The 17,984-nt window shown below is 54.2% G+C and overlaps 2 protein-coding genes and 1 long non-coding RNA gene across 4 annotated transcripts; 2 read left to right on the forward strand and 1 right to left on the reverse strand.

Annotated features, from left to right (window-relative positions):
• Positions 1–2,823: 2,823 nt before the first annotated feature.
• SHMT1 (serine hydroxymethyltransferase 1) lies at positions 2,824–9,050 on the reverse strand. 2 transcript variants are annotated; one of them, XM_002188117.5, is made up of 12 exons: positions 8,963–9,050; positions 7,532–7,649; positions 7,092–7,237; positions 6,681–6,796; positions 6,431–6,591; positions 6,178–6,259; positions 5,414–5,626; positions 5,076–5,192; positions 4,621–4,743; positions 4,316–4,432; positions 4,103–4,213; positions 2,824–3,728 (listed from the first exon to the last, which is right to left on the reverse strand). In XM_002188117.5, exons 2-12 carry the CDS (start codon positions 7,622–7,624, stop codon positions 3,559–3,561), a joined length of 1,449 nt encoding a protein of 482 aa, XP_002188153.3. In that variant the 5' UTR covers positions 7,625–7,649; positions 8,963–9,050; the 3' UTR covers positions 2,824–3,558. The 2 variants fall into 2 exon arrangements, with proteins under 2 accessions (XP_002188153.3, XP_072791890.1); XM_072935789.1 differs by lacking the exon at positions 8,963–9,050 and adding an exon at positions 8,507–8,574 and having other exon boundaries at positions 3,427–3,728.
• On the forward strand, positions 7,334–11,996 carry LOC100230856 (chemerin-like receptor 1). Its single transcript, XM_002188089.6, has 2 exons — positions 7,334–7,463; positions 10,746–11,996. Exon 2 carries the CDS (start codon positions 10,763–10,765, stop codon positions 11,846–11,848), a length of 1,086 nt encoding a protein of 361 aa, XP_002188125.6. The 5' UTR covers positions 7,334–7,463; positions 10,746–10,762; the 3' UTR covers positions 11,849–11,996.
• A 1,927-nt stretch (positions 11,997–13,923) lies between these two features.
• LOC121470730 (uncharacterized) lies at positions 13,924–17,909 on the forward strand. Its single transcript, XR_012058250.1, has 2 exons — positions 13,924–14,222; positions 16,376–17,909. It is a non-coding gene; the product is annotated as an uncharacterized lncRNA (long non-coding RNA).
• Positions 17,910–17,984: the final 75 nt, after the last annotated feature.

Genomic DNA, 17,984 nt, shown 5'->3' on the forward strand with positions numbered 1-17,984 from the left:
TTTTCATTTCAAAGCTTCTGTGCCATAAAGGATGTACCACCAACGTGGTGACACTTGCAGATCGTTCCTGTCAGTGCCCAAAGCCTTGTGCCCAGGCACAGCACTTCCCTCTAGAGTTTCAGGTGATACTGAGCCTGGGCTGCTCTGCCCGGTGCCATGTGGCAGTAGCAGCTCCCAAGGTAGTTCTAAGTAAGACAAGTCTTTCTAGGAAAGCAAATATTGGTTTTAATTCCTTTTAATGCTGATTATGGGGTGAGAGCAGCTGACATCATACAAGAGCTGATCTGTTCTTTGGTTTGTTGGGGTTTTTTTTTAACTTCTGTTTATGGTGATAATGTGAGGCAGCTTTGGAGATGAATGTGATCTTCCTTCTGAGTCTGGGAAGTTTCTGTGTACAGCCTGAGGTTACCCAGCGTGGCTTAGACCCCGCTGAGACCTGCTGTGAGACCTGCACTCCTCCAAAACCATGTCTGGAGGCAGGGAGGCTCCCTGGGGAAGCTGCCATTTTGCACCAGCATCAGGTGCCTCAGGATTGTGCCACCTCCTCCTCTCGCCTGGAAAGGGCTCTCTGGGGTATAAACCAGCAGGGCAGAAATGCTGTTTTTAAGATTTGTGGTGGCTCAGCCAAGTTGGCCTCGTGGTTCTCTCCAGAGGATTTTCCAGGGTCAGGGGTTGCTTGTGATGGTGTTTGGAGGTCGTGGTTGGAAGCAGTGTGGTGTGGCCTTTGCTGAAGGTGAGCTTCTCACCTTTATAGCGTGTTCAAAGCCTTTTCCTGTCCTGCCTGTGCCCTCCTGTCGTGTGAGCTGAGTCTGCTGGTGAAAGGCCTCTGTGTCCATCCAGCTGGCTGCTTCCTGAAGGGACTCAAGGTGCCCCCTGATTGACTGATGCACACCCAAACTTCCACACTAAAGCTGAGCTGAGATTCCCTGGGGGAAGAGGCATCTGGGTAGATGAGTAATGCAGGTGACACGGGGCAGATGAAAGCTCCCAGCAGCCTGCTCTGGAGCAGTGCTCAAAACAGGAGCTTGTTTCCTGCTGAGAAACCACCTAATGCTGTTTGGGTTTGAGGAGGGAGGGAGGGACAGACTTTTTTCCTGCTGACTCACTCCCATCTTCCTCCAGCACGGAGTGGGAGAGATGATTCGTGGTGGCTCATCTTAGTCACAGTGGTCTCCACCTGTGGTGCTCAGCTGTGCTCATAAATTGATAAATAACTCACTCCTTGCTGCCTCTCCGATACTCAAGGCTGTGTTGAGCAATACTTGCACTACCGCCTGTCTGACCTGCTTCACCTCTCTGCCACAAAGCAGCCCTGACTGGGGAGGATGCCCTGGGGGCTTGGCTGGAGCATCACCCCATTCCCAACGGGAGCTCTGAGATTATCTGCAGTGGGAGCTGTGGAGAAACACGCCCTGGAGTGCTTGTCCTCCTCTCAGCAGTGTAACCTCTAAACTTGGACTGGAAAAGGGGGAGTTGACACTGAGTTGTGGCGCCTCAGTGCATTTGGAGCCCTCTGCTTGTGGTGGCAGCTGGTGTTTGGGAGCTGAGTTCCTCTTTCCTCTGTAATTTCTGTCTCTGTTTTTCTGCTGCTGTACAGTACAGATCCCTGTATTGGCACTTTAGGACTTCCCTCCATCTCTGGTGTGGTTCCTCACCAGTTCCTGACATTCACAGACTAACAACAAGCCACAACCTTTGCACTGATAGCTCCCACCGTGCGTTCTGGCACGTGTGTCATCATCCTCTGGCCTGAGCCATCCTTCCACGAGGAGCAGGGCCGGTTCCTGGCAGTGGCAGTGCCATCCTCACCAGCCTTTCAGCTGCCAGGGCCAGCGGTGCCCTGCATGGCTGTCCCTGCTTCCGTGAGTGCTGCCAGCCCAGCATGTCCCCGCTCCCGCACGGCCACATGGCTCCCCCCTGGCTGCCAGGGGGAGGAGATGTTGGAGCTGAGCGAGAATTCAGCAGAGCAGGAGCCTCCCCCGGCCAGGAGGGAGGGCTCGTGTTTCCCACTCCTGCTCCTCCTGGCTCCCAGGAGGCTCAGCCATAGCTGTAGGTTGATCTTAACCCTACAAAGGTTTCATTCCTCAGAGAAACAGTGCTCAGATTTCCTTTCATCTGATAGCAATCACTTCTGAGCAGCTCCATAGCTGCCTTGCCTCGGCAGGGAGGAGCTGCCTATCCTCTAGCAATATTCACCATGGTGGGACAGGCACTCCAGGGGTGGGAGCAGATGGCTCTGTGCCCCCAGACCAGTTCTTTGGCTTTTATTGAGTGTGAGGGTCCTGAACCCCCTGGTCTGGTGGTGGGGACCAGCCCACGCTGCAGATTCCAGGAGCTGGGCACCCAGGGCTTGTAGCAGCACAGTGAGAAGGCTCCTGTGACAGGGTCTGAGGGAATTCAGGGAGCTGCCCAGGCTGCAGGAGGAGAACATCTGCCCCAGAGCACAATGTCAGAGCACCAAACTGCACCCCAATGTTGGAGGGGTCACAGACCCCCACCTGCTGCTCCCTGAGAGGGATTTAACTGGAAGGCAGAAGCAGGTACCCGGTCCTGCTGCTGGCACGGGGATGGGGCTGGGCTCAGAGCTGCCTCTGAAGGCTGCCAGGAGGCTGTGATGAATTCTCATCTTATTTTAAAAGCACTGTATCCTATTCCTGCATGTTGAGTTCCGTGTGTGTGCCTGTGCGTGCCGAATGCTTGCGTCAGTAGTTAGGGCGAGTGTGACCGGGAGAAATCCAAGAAGCATGTCTTAGTGTCGTGCTGTAAGTGTTACTGCACAAGAGTTTAACAGATGTTAACACCAAATGACTAGTCTGAGAAATGTACTTTTAAAAAAAAAAATATTTATTTGGGTTCAGATATTTTTGAAATACAAAAAAAAAAGAAAAAAATATTGGTCGTATTTTTTAAAGCTTATAATTCTTGTCATGCGTCGTGGTTAAATCCATAATTTTACCATGCTGATTAAAAAATGGTTCAACCTAAGCTTTGTGCCAAGGGGTCAGAAAATACTGGAGGATCTGAGGATGGGACGGTGATCCCAGGAGGGATGTTCAGGACAAGGCTTGGCCTTGTTGTAGCCTGTGGAGGTGGCAAGGCACATAGGATGAAGGGGAACCCTGGAAGCTGAAACCAGGGGGACTTTTAGTGGCTGTGAGGTTCCTTGTGCAGCTGGAGCCCCTGTCCCTCACACTGCTACGGGCAGGGTGTCCAGGGAATGTGGACAGCCCAGCCTAAATCTCATCTGCTGCTCCACAGCCAGCAGGAGCTGGATGGCACCTGGCCATGAGGTGAGGCTGTCCTGTGCTCGGTGCCAGTGGTGACACAGTGGTGAAGGGCTGGTGTCCCCACAGGGGTTGTACTCTTGTACTCATGGGGTCCCTGTGCCCCCCATGGGAGGGGAAAGGGGAGTAAGAGCCCAAGGAGGAGCTGCTGCTGCAGTTCTACAGGGAAGTGGTGGGAGAAGGCACTGGGGTGTTGGTCTCAGGCTGGGGACTGTGGGTGTGCCACGATCCCGGGTACTCCCGTGCCTCTGGGAGTGGGCATGGCTGTGTCCCCTTACAGGACAGGCAGCCCCGGGAGCGGGAACGTGCCTGCGAAGGCCTCCACCTCTTCCTTCAGTGCCTTCAGCTCCCCACGGTATTTTGGGTCCTCCAATTTGTCCTTGAATTCCTTCAGCGTGGCCTTGGGGCTCATGTCCTTCTGCACACGCAGAGCCAGCTCGATCCCTGCCAGGATGGGAGATGTTTTGGTCAGCCCTCGCAGCTGCTGCCTCCCACGGCTGTCCCAGCCCTGCTGCTCGCTGGGACACAGCCCTGCTCCCTCCCTCCTTCCCATGAGGGACTTGCTGCCCAGGGAAAAACTTGGAACTCCTGAGGACAAGTGGCAGAAAACTGCGAGAGGGACAGCCTTTCAGCCCGCTGCCTGTGCAGTGGGGAGAGTTTGGCCCCAGCTGTGGCCAATGCCCTCCCCCACATCCAGATGTGGATGTAGGGTGATTATTCCTCACTGGTGCTGATGGCTCCAGCGTGGCTCAGCTGGTGCCTCCTCACCCCGGGGAGCTGCCCTGTCCAGGCTGGTGCTGGAGCCGAGCCTGGCTCACCTCTGTGGATGTACTGGGCCACCTTGCGGAAATCGTCCTGCCGGAAGCCGCGCGAGGTGAGAGCCGGCGTGCCGAAACGGAGCCCGCTGGGCCGCAGGGCACTGACATCACCTGCGGCACAAGGACACAGTCACCAAACCCACCAAGCCCGTGGGACTCCAGCCTGGCTCCCGGAGCGCACCAGGAGCTGGCAGAGCTTGTGGCATCTCTCACCAGGACACGTGTTCTTGTTGCAGGCGATGGAGCAGAGCTCCAGCACCCGCTCGGCCCGGCCGCCGTCTGTGCCTTTGCTGCGCAGGTCCACGAGGATCAGGTGATTGTCAGAGCCCCCTGCAAAGAGAGGGGTTTGGTGGGACTGGGGAAGTGCTGCTCCCGCAGGAAACTTCGCCAAAAGAAGACTTGAGATGTGACAAGGAGTGAGGAATTGGCCAACAGAGCCCTGACCATGGTGTCCTTGAAGAGCTGCCCTGGTCAGACCCCAGGGTCAGCCCTGTCCCACTGCCGAGACGTGTCCTCACCTGTGACGATGTCATAGCCCATCTCCATCAGTGCTGAGGAGAGTGCCTTGCAGTTGGCCACCACCTGCTGCTGGTAAGCCTTGAACTCGGGTGTCATGGCCTGATGCAGCGCCACGGCGATTCCTGTGGATAGAGGCAGGCCAGGCTCAGATTTGGGGGGCTCCCACCAGCAATAGCACTGCCAGCAGGAGCTGAACAAACTAATGGACTGATCCTTCCTTTCCCCTCACCAGGCTGGTGGCATTTCTTGAGCCAAAACACAGGATAGAACACTTGGTCACTCCTTGGGCAATGCTGGATCAACCAGCTGCCTTTTGCCACAGAGTCCGCAGGCTGTGAGCCCTGTAGGGCACCTGAAGCCTTCTGTGCTGCTGCTGGGGGGTCAGAGCCCTGCCAGGACACCTTTGCCAGCTCCCTGTGCCATGCTGGAGCTGGCAGCCAGCCTGGCTACATACCTGCAATGGCGTGGTTGTGTGGGCCTCCCTGCAGCCCCGGGAACACCGCCTGGTTGATGAGGCTCTCCAGGTTGTAGAGGGTCTCCTTGCCTGTCTTGGGGTCCACGCTGCGGGTGCCTGTGAGACAAGGAGGACACGGTGACAAGGCAGCACAGCCACCCTTCCACGAGCTGCTTTCACCCCCTGGCTGCTCACAGCAGGCACAGTGGTTGTTCCTCTTCAAATCTGAGCCCGGGGAAGCTCCCCAGACACTCCCAGGATCTTTCTGCCCTCCCTCCTTCGCAGTCAGAGCAGGGAGGAGCGTTAACTTGCAGCGTTCCTCCCGGCAGCTCGGGCACCTTTGCGGTAGAAGATCATGCCGGCCCTGCAGCCCCGCAGGGTCTTGTGGGTGGTGGTGGAGACGATGTCGCAGTGCTCGAAGGGCGAGGGCACCACGCCGGCGGCCACCAGCCCGCTGATGTGGGCCATGTCGGCCATGAGGTAGGCCCCGTTGTCGTCCGCGATCTTCCGCATGCGGGCGTAGTCCAGGTTCCGCGAGTAGCAGCTGACACCTGCGGGGACAGGCGGTGAGGAGGGGACAGGAGCAGATGTGCAGGACCCTGCCACAGCCCCCCAGGACCAGCCTGCAGTGTGGACAGCACACGAGCTCCTGCCAGTGTGGTTGTGTCCATCCATGTGTGTTCCAGTGAGCTCATGGGCACCCTGTGCCCCCCTTCCCCGGGACCCTGTGACTCTGATCAAGATAACCCCTGGACCCTCCTTCCTGCCCCAATGGGGTTGGCAGAGAGCCAGGAAAGCCCACCCTGTCCAAAACCTATATAGACCCCTGACATTTCCTGTTCTTTTTTGCCCTGCTCTCCACATGGACAACACAGAATAAAGAGAGCTGCACCAACTTCTCCTGGGGTAAGAGCCTCTTTTGAATATCTTTACCCTTCTCCTGGTATTCCTCCCCTCACAGCCCCTTATCTCTGAGCTAGTCAGATTATTCAGGGTGCTGCGTGAGGGGGGGACCACACATGAGCTTACAGGGGTGCTGCTGGCTTCAGGGAGGCACCCCCACCCCGGCTGTGCCACAGGTACAGGTGTGAGTGATCCTTACCTGCTATGATCAGCTTGGGGTGGAAGAGCCGGGCATTCTCCTCCAGCTTGTCATAGTCGATGTAACCAGTCTTGGGGTTGACCTGGGAGAGGAAGAGGAGGGTTCACCATCTCTGAATCTCTGTGGTGAATATCAGCTGCAGTGCTGTCCTGCAGGGGAGAGTGCTGGCAGCCTGATGCTGGTACTTTTAAACTTAAGAGGTGCCAACACTTAGCATAACTGCACCCTGGCTGTGGCTGGAGCAGCTCCCCACCTTGTAGGGCATGGACTCGAAGAACAGAGAGGTGGCAGAGATCTTCTTCTTGTCCGTCATGAAGCCGTGGGTGAGGTGGCCACCGTCGGGCAGGTCCAGCCCCATGATCCTGCCGTGGGGCTCCACCAGGGCCGTGTACACCGCAAAGTTTGCGGGTGACCCTGCAGCGAGAGCGCACGGGCTGGTTATGAATGCTGGGGCACACAGGGGCCTGGGCAAACCGTCCTGGCTCTCCTGAGCACCCCAATACCTGAGTAGGGCTGGACATTGACTCCCCACTTCTGGGGGTCGAGCTGGTAAGCCTGCAGGGCTCGCTTCTGGCACAGCCTTTCCAGCTGGTCCACAAACTCCGTCCCGCCGTAGTACCTGCAGTAAAGGACAGGGCAGGGGTAACACCAAACTCGTTCCTCAGAACACGGGGCTGTGACCAAGCTGGGGAGAAACCGGGGTGTGATGCCCCTTTTGTGCAGCCACAGCAGACGTGACCCTGCTGGGACTGTCCCGTGTATGGCCAAGGACAGAGGCTGAGAAGGTCAGAGCCTGTCTGCAAGAGCCTGGCTGCTGGCATAAGGACACTGCTTCCTTCCCTGAGGCAGGATGGGGGGTTTCTCTCCCTCCCTGCAAGGGTTTGGGTTGGTGGGCCTTAGCCCCAGCCCCATACCTCTGTCCTGGGTAACCCTCCGAGTATTTGTTGTTCATGCAGGATCCCAGGGCCTCCAGGACTGCTCGGCTGGCGAAGTTCTCCGACGCAATTAACTCCAGCCCCATCCTCTGCCGCTGCTTCTCCTTCTTGATGATGCTGTGCACCTTTGGGAGAGGAGAGAAATGGCTACAGCCGTGCTGGCTCTGCATGGAGATGTGGATGCTCCACCACACAGACTGGGCTTGGAGAGAGGCCTGGAAAGGTGCTGGAGAGCAGAGATGTGATCCCTTCTTTGTGCAGCTGATCCCAACCAGTCACAGAGAGGGCACAGAGGATGGATGGGTTCCAGCAGCTCAGCCTTGGACCCTGCCACGTCCTTGGCTTGACAAGGTCAGCATGCCCAGGGCTGGCTGGGGGATGAATGAAGCAGCTGGCAGGAGCCAGGAAGGGGCTCTCACCTCTGGGTCGTTGGTGTCCAGCGGCTCCATCACCATCTTGTTATGGGAGGCCCAGAGCTCGGCGCTGGGGAGGCCCTGTGTTGAGCTCGCCATGGTGCTGCTGCTGCCTCTGAGTCACCTGCCAGGGGAGCAGGGAGTCTGTGGGATGGCAGCAGGGCTGGGTGCCTCCACATCTCCCTGTGTGCTGCCTGCTGCCATCCCATGCATTCCCTGAGAACAGCCGTGGGCTGTTGGGTGAGGAAGACACACACAACCCTCAGGCTTCCCCTGCTGATTTAAGATCAGTTTGTTAATTACTGTGCTTTGATAATGTCTGATACTCTCCCATCACCACCCCTCCCTGAGCTCCCCCTGCCCAGCTCGGCAGTGCCTGATGTTGAATTTCAAGGGCAGTGAAGTGCTCAAACCCACAGATCTCAATTTTAACACACGCTGTGATGCCCAGCACTTAAACCTCTTGGCTGCTTTCCCTTGGCAAGACCCCAGCAGGTCAGAGTCCTGCCCCAAACCCTGCCTGAAGCATCTTGTGGAGCTGAGAGGCGCTGAGAGGCAGCAGCTCTGCCTCTGCTTGGTTCCATGGCATGGGTGATGCCCAGGCCTGCAGGAGCTCTCTGGCCCAGTTGATGCCACTGCTGCTCTTGGGGAAGGAGTAACAGCCCAGCTGCTGCCTTGGCAGAAAACAATGCATCTTTTTACTCATTAACCCCGCAAGGATGGGTGAAGGTCCGTGAGCAGGTTATTAAGCAACCCCACAAGGTTTCCTTGTGCCAAGCTGCCAAAGTCCATTCACGCCGCCCTTGCTGGGCAGGGATGCTCAGCCCTGCTCTGGCCCTGAGCAGGATGCAGGTCCTGCATGTCCCCCCAGCACAGTGTGCTGCAGCACTGTCACTCGCTGGCTCTGGCTCAGGGGGGACAGAGCTGCCATTCCAGTCCGGATAAACCCGCCCCGACCATGGTGGACACCTGGCACCTCACCTGGAGGACTCCATCCCTGAAGCTCTATCTCCACCTAGTTCTGCAGGCCCTGTATCCCGACTCCATCACCTCCCACATCCCGAGTGCCTGTCCCGGTCCCTGCCCCTGTCCCGGTCCTGGTCCTGGTCCCGGTCCCGATCCCTGTCCCGGTCCCGATCCTGGTCCCAGTCCCTGTTCCAGTCCCTGTCCCTATCCCTACCCCTGTCCCGGTCCCTGTGCCGATCCAGGTCCCTGTCCTGGTCCCGGTGCCTGTCCCGTTTCCTATCCTGGTTCCTGTCCCGGTCCCTGTTCCTGTCCCTGTCCCCGTTCCCGTTCCTGTCCCGGTTCCTGTCCCGGTCCCGTTCCTGTCCCGGTCCCTGTCCCGTTCCTGTCCCGTTCCTTTCCCGGTCCCTGTCCCGTTCCTGTCCCGGTCCCTGTCCCGTTCCTGTCCCGGTCCCGGTCCCTCTCGTTCCTTACCCGCTCCCGGTTCCGTTCCCACGCGGGAACCCGCGCGCTTCCATAGCCCGGCCTGGCCCCGCCCCCTCCGCGCTGCGACCAATCAGCGCCGCGCTCCGCCCCCGCTCCGGCGGCGGGCAATACGCTCGGGAAGCGCCTGGGCCAATCAGCGCCGCGCTCCGCCCCCTCCCCGCCTCCCATTGGCCCGCGCCGGGGCGGGGCTGGCGGCGCGACCCGCACGTGGCGCGGTGACCTTGGCCGGGCCGGGAGGGCGGGGCCGCCGCTGTCACCGCGCTGCTGTCACCCCTCCTCTGTCACCCCTCCTGTGTCAGCCCTCCTCTGTCACCCCTCCTGTGCTGTCACCCCTCCTCTGTCACCCCTCCTCTGCCACCCCTCCTCTGTCACCCCTCCTCTGTCACCCCTCCTGTGCTGTCACCTCTCCTCTGTCACCCCTCCTCTGTCACCCCTCCTCTGCCACCCCTCCTCTGCCACCCCTCCTCTGCTGCCACCCCTCCTCTGTCACCCCTCCTCTGTCGTCACCCCTCTGCCGCCACCCCTCTATCGTCACCCCTTGCTGCCACCCCTCCTCTGTCAGCCCTCCTCTGCTATCACCCCATCGCTGCCACCCCTGCTCTGCCGTCACCCACACTCCAGCCCTGCCTGCCGTGCACTCCCAGGTGCTTCTCCCCCATCCCTGCAGTGTTCCCAGTGTCCCACCCCATGAACCCAAGGATGAGACACCCCAACACCCCGCAGCGGGCAGGGAGCATTTCCTGGCACCTCCAAAACCCCCCAGCCAAGACTGTGAAGACTGTCCCCAGGACAGCGAGTGTGCCAGGCCCTGGCACAGCCTGGGCACGTTGCTGCTGTTGTGGGGAGCAGAGCTGGCCCTGTCCCCGCTCGTGGCAGGGCGCCCCAGAGCCCGGAGGAATTTCGGGGTGCTCAGGAGGGAGAACAGCCAAGAGGATGAATGGCACAGGCAGGAGAGGGGCTGTGTTTTCTTCATTCATCAAATCCGAGTTAGTGGGTGAGCTTGGCCAACCGGCCCCAGGGCACCTGCCCCTTCTGGGGCTTCAGGGGTTAAATGAACACACCAGAAATTGAGGAAGAAGATGAGGGAATAAGTGATCCTACTAAATTCCTCGTGATCCCAAGCCATAGGAAAATGGGGCGAGGCAGAGTTGAGTCACCCTGGAGAGGAGCAGCACAAGGGGGGTCAGTCAGGAGGGTGAGACCGCCCGCTGTGGGCAGAGCAGCCGAGGAACAGCGCAGGAGCCCCGCCAGGATCTGCCAAGGCAAGTGCCAGCTGAGCAGGAGAGAGATGAGAAGGGTCACCAGAGGGTGGTGGGTGTGTAAAGGGCCTATGGTTACACTTGGATACAGCTCAGGTGTTCTTCTGCACGTCCCTGGAAGGGGCTTGGTGAGGAATAGTCTGTTAACATCATTGTTACCAGTCTAGATAGTTTTTGCTGTCATAATTTGTAACTGGTCATCCAAGGAGGATTGGTCACAGTGGGGGGTGGAGGTGTCCATGGTTTTGCTTGTGGCCCATGCTGGATTGCTGCTGTGGGCTGGTGATGAAGGTGTTGCTCTGACACACTGACACCAACACCAAAAAAGGGGTAGGTTTCTCCAGTCGAGGTGGTTTCTGTGAGGTGCAGCTGCACATGCTATAGAGAAGGATATAATATTAATTATAAATTAATTTATTTAGTCTGGCTTTTCATACACATTTTGTGTACAGTTGCTTGCAAAGATTTTCACCTCTCTTGAGGAGCAGATAGCAACTCTGTTGTGATTTCAGGTCTTGGCTTGCGAGTGATGGACAGCACCTCTTCTTCCCCTTCCTCCTTCTCTGCCAGCTGCCCCACGGAGCAGCCTGAGAATGCCACTGGCCATGACTACTACTCTGGGCTGCAGAAGACCATGCACATCCTCTCCATGGTGGTGTACAGCATTGCCTGTTTGCTGGGGGTGACAGGGAACGGCCTCGTCATTTGGATTGCAGGCTTCAAGATGAAGAAGACGGTGAATTCCATCTGGTTCCTCAACCTGGCCATAGCTGATTTCATCTTTACCTTTTTCCTGCCCCTCAGCATCGCCTACACCGCCCTGGGCTTCCACTGGCCGTTTGGGAAGCTCCTGTGCAAACTGAACAGCACCATCGCCTTCCTCAACATGTTTGCCAGCGTCTTCCTCCTGACGGTCATCAGCATCGACCGCTGCGTTTCCGTGGCCTTTCCCGTCTGGTGTCACAACCGCAGGAGCCCGGAGCTGGCGGCCAGGATCGCGCTGGGGACGTGGCTCCTGGCTGTGCTGCTCAGCTCCCCGTACCTGGTCTTTCGGGACACGGTGCTCAGTTCCAGGAACGTCACCAGCTGTTACAATAATTTCGCGCTGTCCGATGACTACGCGTCGGAGGCAACGCGCAGGCTGTGGAGGATGCGGCACAAAGCGATGATCGTCACGCGATTCTTATGTGGGTTCCTCATCCCCTTCCTGGTGATTCTCATCTGCTACAGCGTCGTGGCTGTCAAGCTGAAAAGGAGGCAGTTGGCCAACTCTGCAAAGCCCTACAGAATCATCATTGCTGTCACAGTCTCGTTTTTCCTCTGTTATTTCCCCTATCACGTCTTCTCCTTGCTGGAAATATCCAAAAACTCTTCCAGCCATGAGATGAAACTGGCCCTTTACATAGGGATCCCCTTGGTTTCCAGCCTTGCTTTCTTCAACAGCTGCATCAACCCCATCCTGTATGTCTTTGTGGGGCCGGATTTCAAGGAGAAGTTTCGCCAGTCCATCCTGTCGACCTTCGAAGGGGCCTTCAGTGAGGAGTCGGTCCTGGGCAGCCTGACCAGCCGGCGCAAGTCCAGGTCTGCTTCGGAAGTGGAGGTCCCGAGGGTCTGAGCAGCTGCTGGTGTGGAAGGGGCCGTTTTTTCTCTGCATTTTCCCTCATTTCAGAGCTCAGATCATGGGACTGGGGACTGCGAAGGGCTGCGCATGCTAGCGAGGTGTGATTTCATGTTTTGGAGGTATCTCAAATATGCTATGATTTAACCCACAATGGGGATGGAAGAACTCTCTGCAGCTGCAGCAAGGTGGGTCAAAGTAGAAGCATTTTACTCCTTGTGCCTTTTGACTCTTGTGTATGGAGCCTTTATTAAAAGAGGGTAAAATGCAATGGTTGTATGTATTTTTGTAGGGAAGGGAATAGTGAGTAAGACACTCTTTTCTCTCCTCAGACAGGACAAATCAGTAGTCATGCTGCTGTTACTCAGATTTGATGTATTTCTGAGCAATGCTGGTCTCTGTTTGTGTTTGACATGTTCCCAGCCCTTAAATAGCACAGATCTGATACTTTGTGCTGTTGGTGAATGAATATTAACCCCCAATAAACTTGTGTAAAACATACCCAGCCTGTTGTGTTGCCTGTGAGATAAAACACTTGATCCAACCTGACCAAGCAGGTTCATCTTTGGTAACAGAACAAGCAGATAAAAAGATTAAATATCTAGAATTTGGAAACAAACCACTGGTATTAGCAGCAGCTTTAATGAATGAGGCAGACAGGACATGACCTGGGTGTGAGGATTTGCCTGGGGCACATGGATCTGATTGCCAGACCATGGTTTTGGTTTATTGTTGGGTTTCAGACCTTTGGGTACATCTGAAAAACAGTGACTGGAAGAAGAAAGAACAAGTGGCTGAGCTGAGTCTAGCCAAGCTTCATGTTTGCAAGCTGTCCAGGATGAAGAAGGTGGGGACTTTCTTAGAGGCTTCATAAGCCTCTGGGACTCTGACATATTTGTGAGTAGAAAATGTTGGTTGTGTAGCACTGTTGTCATTCCCAGCCCATCCTTGGCAGCTGAGCGAGCAGTGACAGTATCACACCTCCCTCTCCTGCCCTACCCAATTTACCTGTAAATTAGTCCAACCTACCAACTGTCCTGTTCATCCTGTCAGAAACCTGCCTCAGAGGCTCCCTGCTCCGGTGGCTGGAGAATCTCTGACTCCCAGCCGGGTTGTAGGAATTTCCACGTACCTCAGTGCTCTGCATGGATGGCATTACGAATGAGAGCTGTCACTTGAACATGTTGGGCTTTAATTATAGGCCTGCTGGACCATGCAGGTCGTGATCCTAAAGGCACACATGCACTTAACCTCACATTTATGCACAAACCCACTGAGAACGGGGAATGTAACACAACCATCATATGTCAAGCTTGAGTGAACTGAGATTTAACCTTTGCCACAAATTGCTGCCTGTCGTGCAGATAAAACTGCAATGTTTGCTATGCAGCATGTAACTCTTGGGGCTATTTACTTGCTCCTGGTGGTAAACTATAGCATCGATTGCCATGTCAAGGTTTTGCAGACCCACGTTTGCTCTTGCTGGTTTTCCTTATCTTTTTGCAGAGTCCACATAATTCCTTATGACAGGAGTATCTGTTGAGTGTTGGACCAAGGCCTTGAACTCCCATCTTGCCTCTCTCCTCAATCCTGGCAGCCTTGAAGGTCAGGATTTGAAATGTTGACCCAGTTTCTGCTAGGAAAGAAACCAATTTTCTGGGTTATTTGGAGATCCAAGGTGGGTACAGATTTGCATGGGACAATGTAGTTTAAGTGAAAAGGAGTGCCTGGATGATCTAAAAAAGCTGTAGGCAATGGAGGAGGATGAGCTTGGGATAGAGATGGATTTGTCATCCTGGATCTGATCCCTGCCCTTTGTGCAATGGGAAACCGTGCTGACAGCAAGGCAGGCCAGGCTGCCAAGGGACTGCTTCCAAGATAAATCCCCCATTGTATCGAGTTCCCTCATGTTCAGACTATCTCATTATCACGGGGATAATTGTCAGTCCCTCATTTCCAACTAGGAGGCAGTTTATTCTCTCTGATATTTCCATTTGCCATATACTTATCCAGAAAAGCTTGAATGAAAAAAAGGGGGAAATACTTTCCAGCAGGCAATCAGAGGAGGCTGAACGGCTGCTTTGGCAGCTGTTGCTCCCTCTGACGCAGCTCTGCTGGCAAGGCTCTTTCAGATGCCACGGGAGGAGTGGAACAGCCTGAACCCCCCCAGTATTTGCAGTCATTGAGAAAGGCGCTGAACCCACTGCCCTGCTGGTGTGAGCCTCATTGGTCCTGCAGAGGGGCCGATCCCACATCCCCGCCCCTACAAACAGCGCGCTGGGATGGGCACAGCCACTGCGGGGCTCGGGGTCCAGGCACTGAGGTGTGTGAGCTCCGGGCTGTGCATGGGGAGCCTTAGCTGAGAAAACAAGTAAGTTTTTAGCCAGCATTTACGTCAGGGATCTCACCACGAGCAGCTGTCGCTGCCTTGCTTTGGAGGAGAGACTGCTGCAGGTGAACTCCGGAGCTGGGAGAAGCTGCACAGATGTCAGGGAGGAAACCAGCCAAGGAGGATGTGGCAAGAAATAACAAAAGAGGAGAAAGTATTGGGACCTGGATGAGATCAGGGAGATAAAAAATGGGCTCAGAATAGTTAGGAGGAAAGAGGAAGGAGTGGGAGCTAAGACAGCCATGAGTACCATCAGCAGAATAGTGAATGCAAATGAATGGGAGGGACATTGCAGCAGGTGAGGAAATGCTCATTAAGAAGAGCTTAATGAGACAATAAAAGCCTCTGGGAAGCCTCACAGTCCCCACGCCTCTCCTCTGGTGAGTAAAATTTTTAAGTGTCCCAATCTCGAACTTGCGGGATTGACTTGTTTGATGAGGTCAAAGGTAGTGCACAGGGGTCTGAGAGCAGAACCTCTTCCAGAGGTAGCTGAAATCAGGCAGGAAATACTGCAGTGAATTAGAGGAGAGGTTCTGGTAGGAAGCTTCTCTGTGAGGGAGATGTTGGTAGTACTGTCAGTAAGTGGGCTAGGCTGAAGAGTCCTGAGTAAGGCTCAGCCTTTTTTTGGCGTAGCAGCTGGATGAGGGTCCCACTCCCATTAAGAGCATTAATCTGGTCTTGCTGGTCCTGGTTGGAACCAAACTGGGGAGGACACACAATACTCTACACCTCTTCCAGCTCCTTTTTAGTGTATGGGCCAAGGCTGGTACCAAATCTTTCTTTGCACCCCACAGTTGTGCATGCAAAGCATAGAGCCTGCTCTCATACACTGAATTCTGCTTTAATCTGCAAAGTTGCTCTGCAGTGACCCAGTCAAGCCCTTGCTGTGCTCACTGAATGCCTGCACAGGGCATGGTGCCTGTGTGCTCTTTGGACAGGAGCTGCAGCTTAGTGAGGCAAATGGCAAATCATGCTGGGACTCAGCTGCTAGGACAAAGACTAACAGAGCACTAGACAAAGAGAAACAGAGCACTAATTAATGTTTGTCATGGACTATGTAGCTGTTCAAATTCCCTAAAATGACGTGATTTCACTGTGCAGTCCAACCAATTTTGCCTAAAGGCCAATCAAAGGGCAAACCACACCTGTAAACACCAGGTGATAGGTGTGAACAGGATCTTACACAGACTTTGCAGCACAGAGCTGCCCTCGCACAGCAGAGCAGAGAGAATCTGAGAACTAAACAAGAGGCACCACCGCCGGCTTTGTGTTTGCCCAAACCCTCACTCTGATATCCAGCTCAAGCTGTCTGTCTGTGCAGGACCTGTCACGCTCCAGATGTTCCCAGAAACCTCTTGTCCCCTTGTTGGGAGGCTGGTTGGAGATAATCCCGTGTCTGTGCTGGAGGTGATGCAGCAGATCTGTTAAACACCACAGACTAACCCAGAACTGGGAGCACAGTTGGACACAGGAAAAAAAAAACCTGAAGGGAGTCCTTCAGTCGGAGCTTTGTGACTCAGGGGGAACAGGTCTGTGACAAATGAGTCTGTGCCTGTTTCCCACAGCCAGCCAAGCAGTAATATTTGATAAAGCAATGAGTGCTGTCTGCCACAGCCCTTCACACAGAGAAGATGTGTTCCCTGCTCCAGGACCTTTATTAAAAGCACTTTGCTGCCCAGGCATGGGGAATGCTATTTCCAGATCATTCCCAAGATATGATAACATTACACCTCCCTCCATCAACTGCAAAGTGCATTTATAGTTGTTTTGAGTTCTGCCTCCCTAGCTGGGTAGTATCCGTGGCAGAATCTTCTGGAAATTGGACACAGTTGTCCCTCAGGTGATAAAGCTGAAGGCAGGGGAGTAGGGAGGTGATGGCTTTTGGTCTGTGCTCAGTGTGGGGGTGTCTGTGTGCTGCAGAACCTCCCTGTGGGCTCACAGGGGCTGTGTAGGGATAGAGGATGTTTTTGGGATGCCTTTATTTGTTGGGAGAGACCAAACCTATCCACAGGGCTCTGTCAAGATGAAATGGGAGTGTTTCTTTGGTGCACCATGTCTGATAGCTCTCACTGTCAGCTGGTTTGGTAGGTGAGCTTTAATATCCACTTTTTTTTTTTCTTTTTTTATTTTAACAGAAACAACTCCAAACAAACAAACAAAAGCCAGCCTGGTTGAGCAGTGATGGATGGAGCTCAGGAGCTGGGGTGACAGCAGCATTTATTTTCTCTCAGGTGATGGATGCAGGCTGTCACCCACCCCAGTGCCCTTCACCTTGGCTGGACTAGGTGTGGTGTGGGGTTTGCACATCCCTGCTTGCCATGGTCACATCTGGAGTAAGAACAACAAACCTCTGTGAGCCAGTGTTTTCACGCACAGAAAATTTTCAGAATTCCTTACATGGCTGCTAATTGAATCATTGTAAATGAAACAAAATCTGTGTGCTCATCTTGGAGTAAGTGTTTGTTGAACTCTTGATGTTTGAATAGAGTATTGTCAAATTAACAAATCCCTCTCCCTTGGGAGCTGAGATTTAAACTGGTGTTCCTCTGATCAGGAAGACAGAGGTGGGAAAGAAATTGATTTTTTTCCTCTAAGAAAACAAAAGCAGTAGCCTTATAAAAAAAGGATCGGAAGACAGGATCACTTATTTCCTGGTCCTGTGGTTTTCTTAAGCAATGTCAGGAATTTGGGGCAGCACAAATCAAACAGTCAGCAAATTCTGAGTGCCCTGGGGTATTGAAAAATGCTTCTGGGGAAGGCTGCTAATTGCATTATGGGTCAGTGCTTCACCATGTGTTGTTTCTGGTTGTTCTGCGTTAAACTGCTCTGCCACACCAGCCTGTAGCAGGACCCTGCGAGGGAAACTGATGCTAAGAGAAATCTCTGCTGCTCTGTGAAGAGGCCAACAAAAAGCTCACCCTCCTTCCTTTTTGTCCTGAAAACCCTGAAACAAAAAAAGAACCTGCTTGGGTCAATGATCCTGAATCAACTGTGTGGAAGCACCAGGCTGGAAGCAGAAAAACATGGACTGGGAATGGTGGAGGTGGTGAGGGATGGGACTATTCCCTTACACCTCAGTGTAACTTGGAAGAGGATGTAGGAAAGGCAGAGGATCACTGCAGCATCTAAGAGGCTTAATGGCCTCTCTGCTCACATATTTCTAACAGATGTCCTGGCTTTGTGAGCCTACAAGTGGAGTGCTCAACATCTGTTCCACGGCTCCACGTTAAATGGCTTCTCCTTCTCCAGCTCCAGCTCTGCTGAAAAAAACAATCAAAAAAAGAGACAACTAAGTCTTGGAATGCACGCAGCAAGAAACAAATGTGAAATCTGGGGAAAACACTGGCCTGTGAATATTTAAAGTGGAAAATGCAGCTTGTAGAGGGAGAAACATGGTTTCAAACAATTAATTTAATGTTGTCCATTCCTAGGCATGTTTGATGAGCTTGCCTATGGCTTTTCCTCCTCTTTTATGTTAAGGCCAGCGTGGGCAGAAATATCTGCTGGGATGATCAGCTTTGTTCCAGTGCACCCTGCAGTCCAGAAATAATCAAATTAAATTGCTTTTTGTGAGAAAAGCTGCAGGAGAAAGTACCTGATCTGTAGCTTTATGCTAAATGCTAAAATTCTGATCCATAAAATGCTGTTCAACTTGGGTGTACTGAAAAATGTAATTTAAAACAGGTTCTAACTGTGCAGTCAGGGGAAAAAACATGGTGTTTGGGTTTTGTATTTAAAGGAGGG

Source organism: Taeniopygia guttata, chromosome 14 (genome assembly GCF_048771995.1).
Source record: "Taeniopygia guttata chromosome 14, bTaeGut7.mat, whole genome shotgun sequence".
Classification (NCBI taxonomy): domain Eukaryota; kingdom Metazoa; phylum Chordata; class Aves; order Passeriformes; family Estrildidae; genus Taeniopygia; species Taeniopygia guttata.

What these genes read in the sequence shown, in the direction of transcription:
- SHMT1 (XM_002188117.5), bottom strand. Translation starts at nt 7,624, where the DNA reads ATGGCGAGCTCAACACAGGGCCTCCCCAGCGCCGAGCTCTGGGCCTCC. An exon ending in GGGCTATGACATCGTCACAG is followed by an intron (nt 4,433 to 4,620) that starts GTGAGGACACGT and finishes CTCTCTTTGCAG; the next exon opens with GGGGCTCTGACAATCACCTG. An exon ending in GGCCCAGTACATCCACAGAG is followed by an intron (nt 3,729 to 4,102) that starts GTGAGCCAGGCT and finishes CCATCCTGGCAG; the next exon opens with GGATCGAGCTGGCTCTGCGT.
- LOC100230856 (XM_002188089.6), top strand. Translation starts at nt 10,763, where the DNA reads ATGGACAGCACCTCTTCTTCCCCTTCCTCCTTCTCTGCCAGCTGCCCC.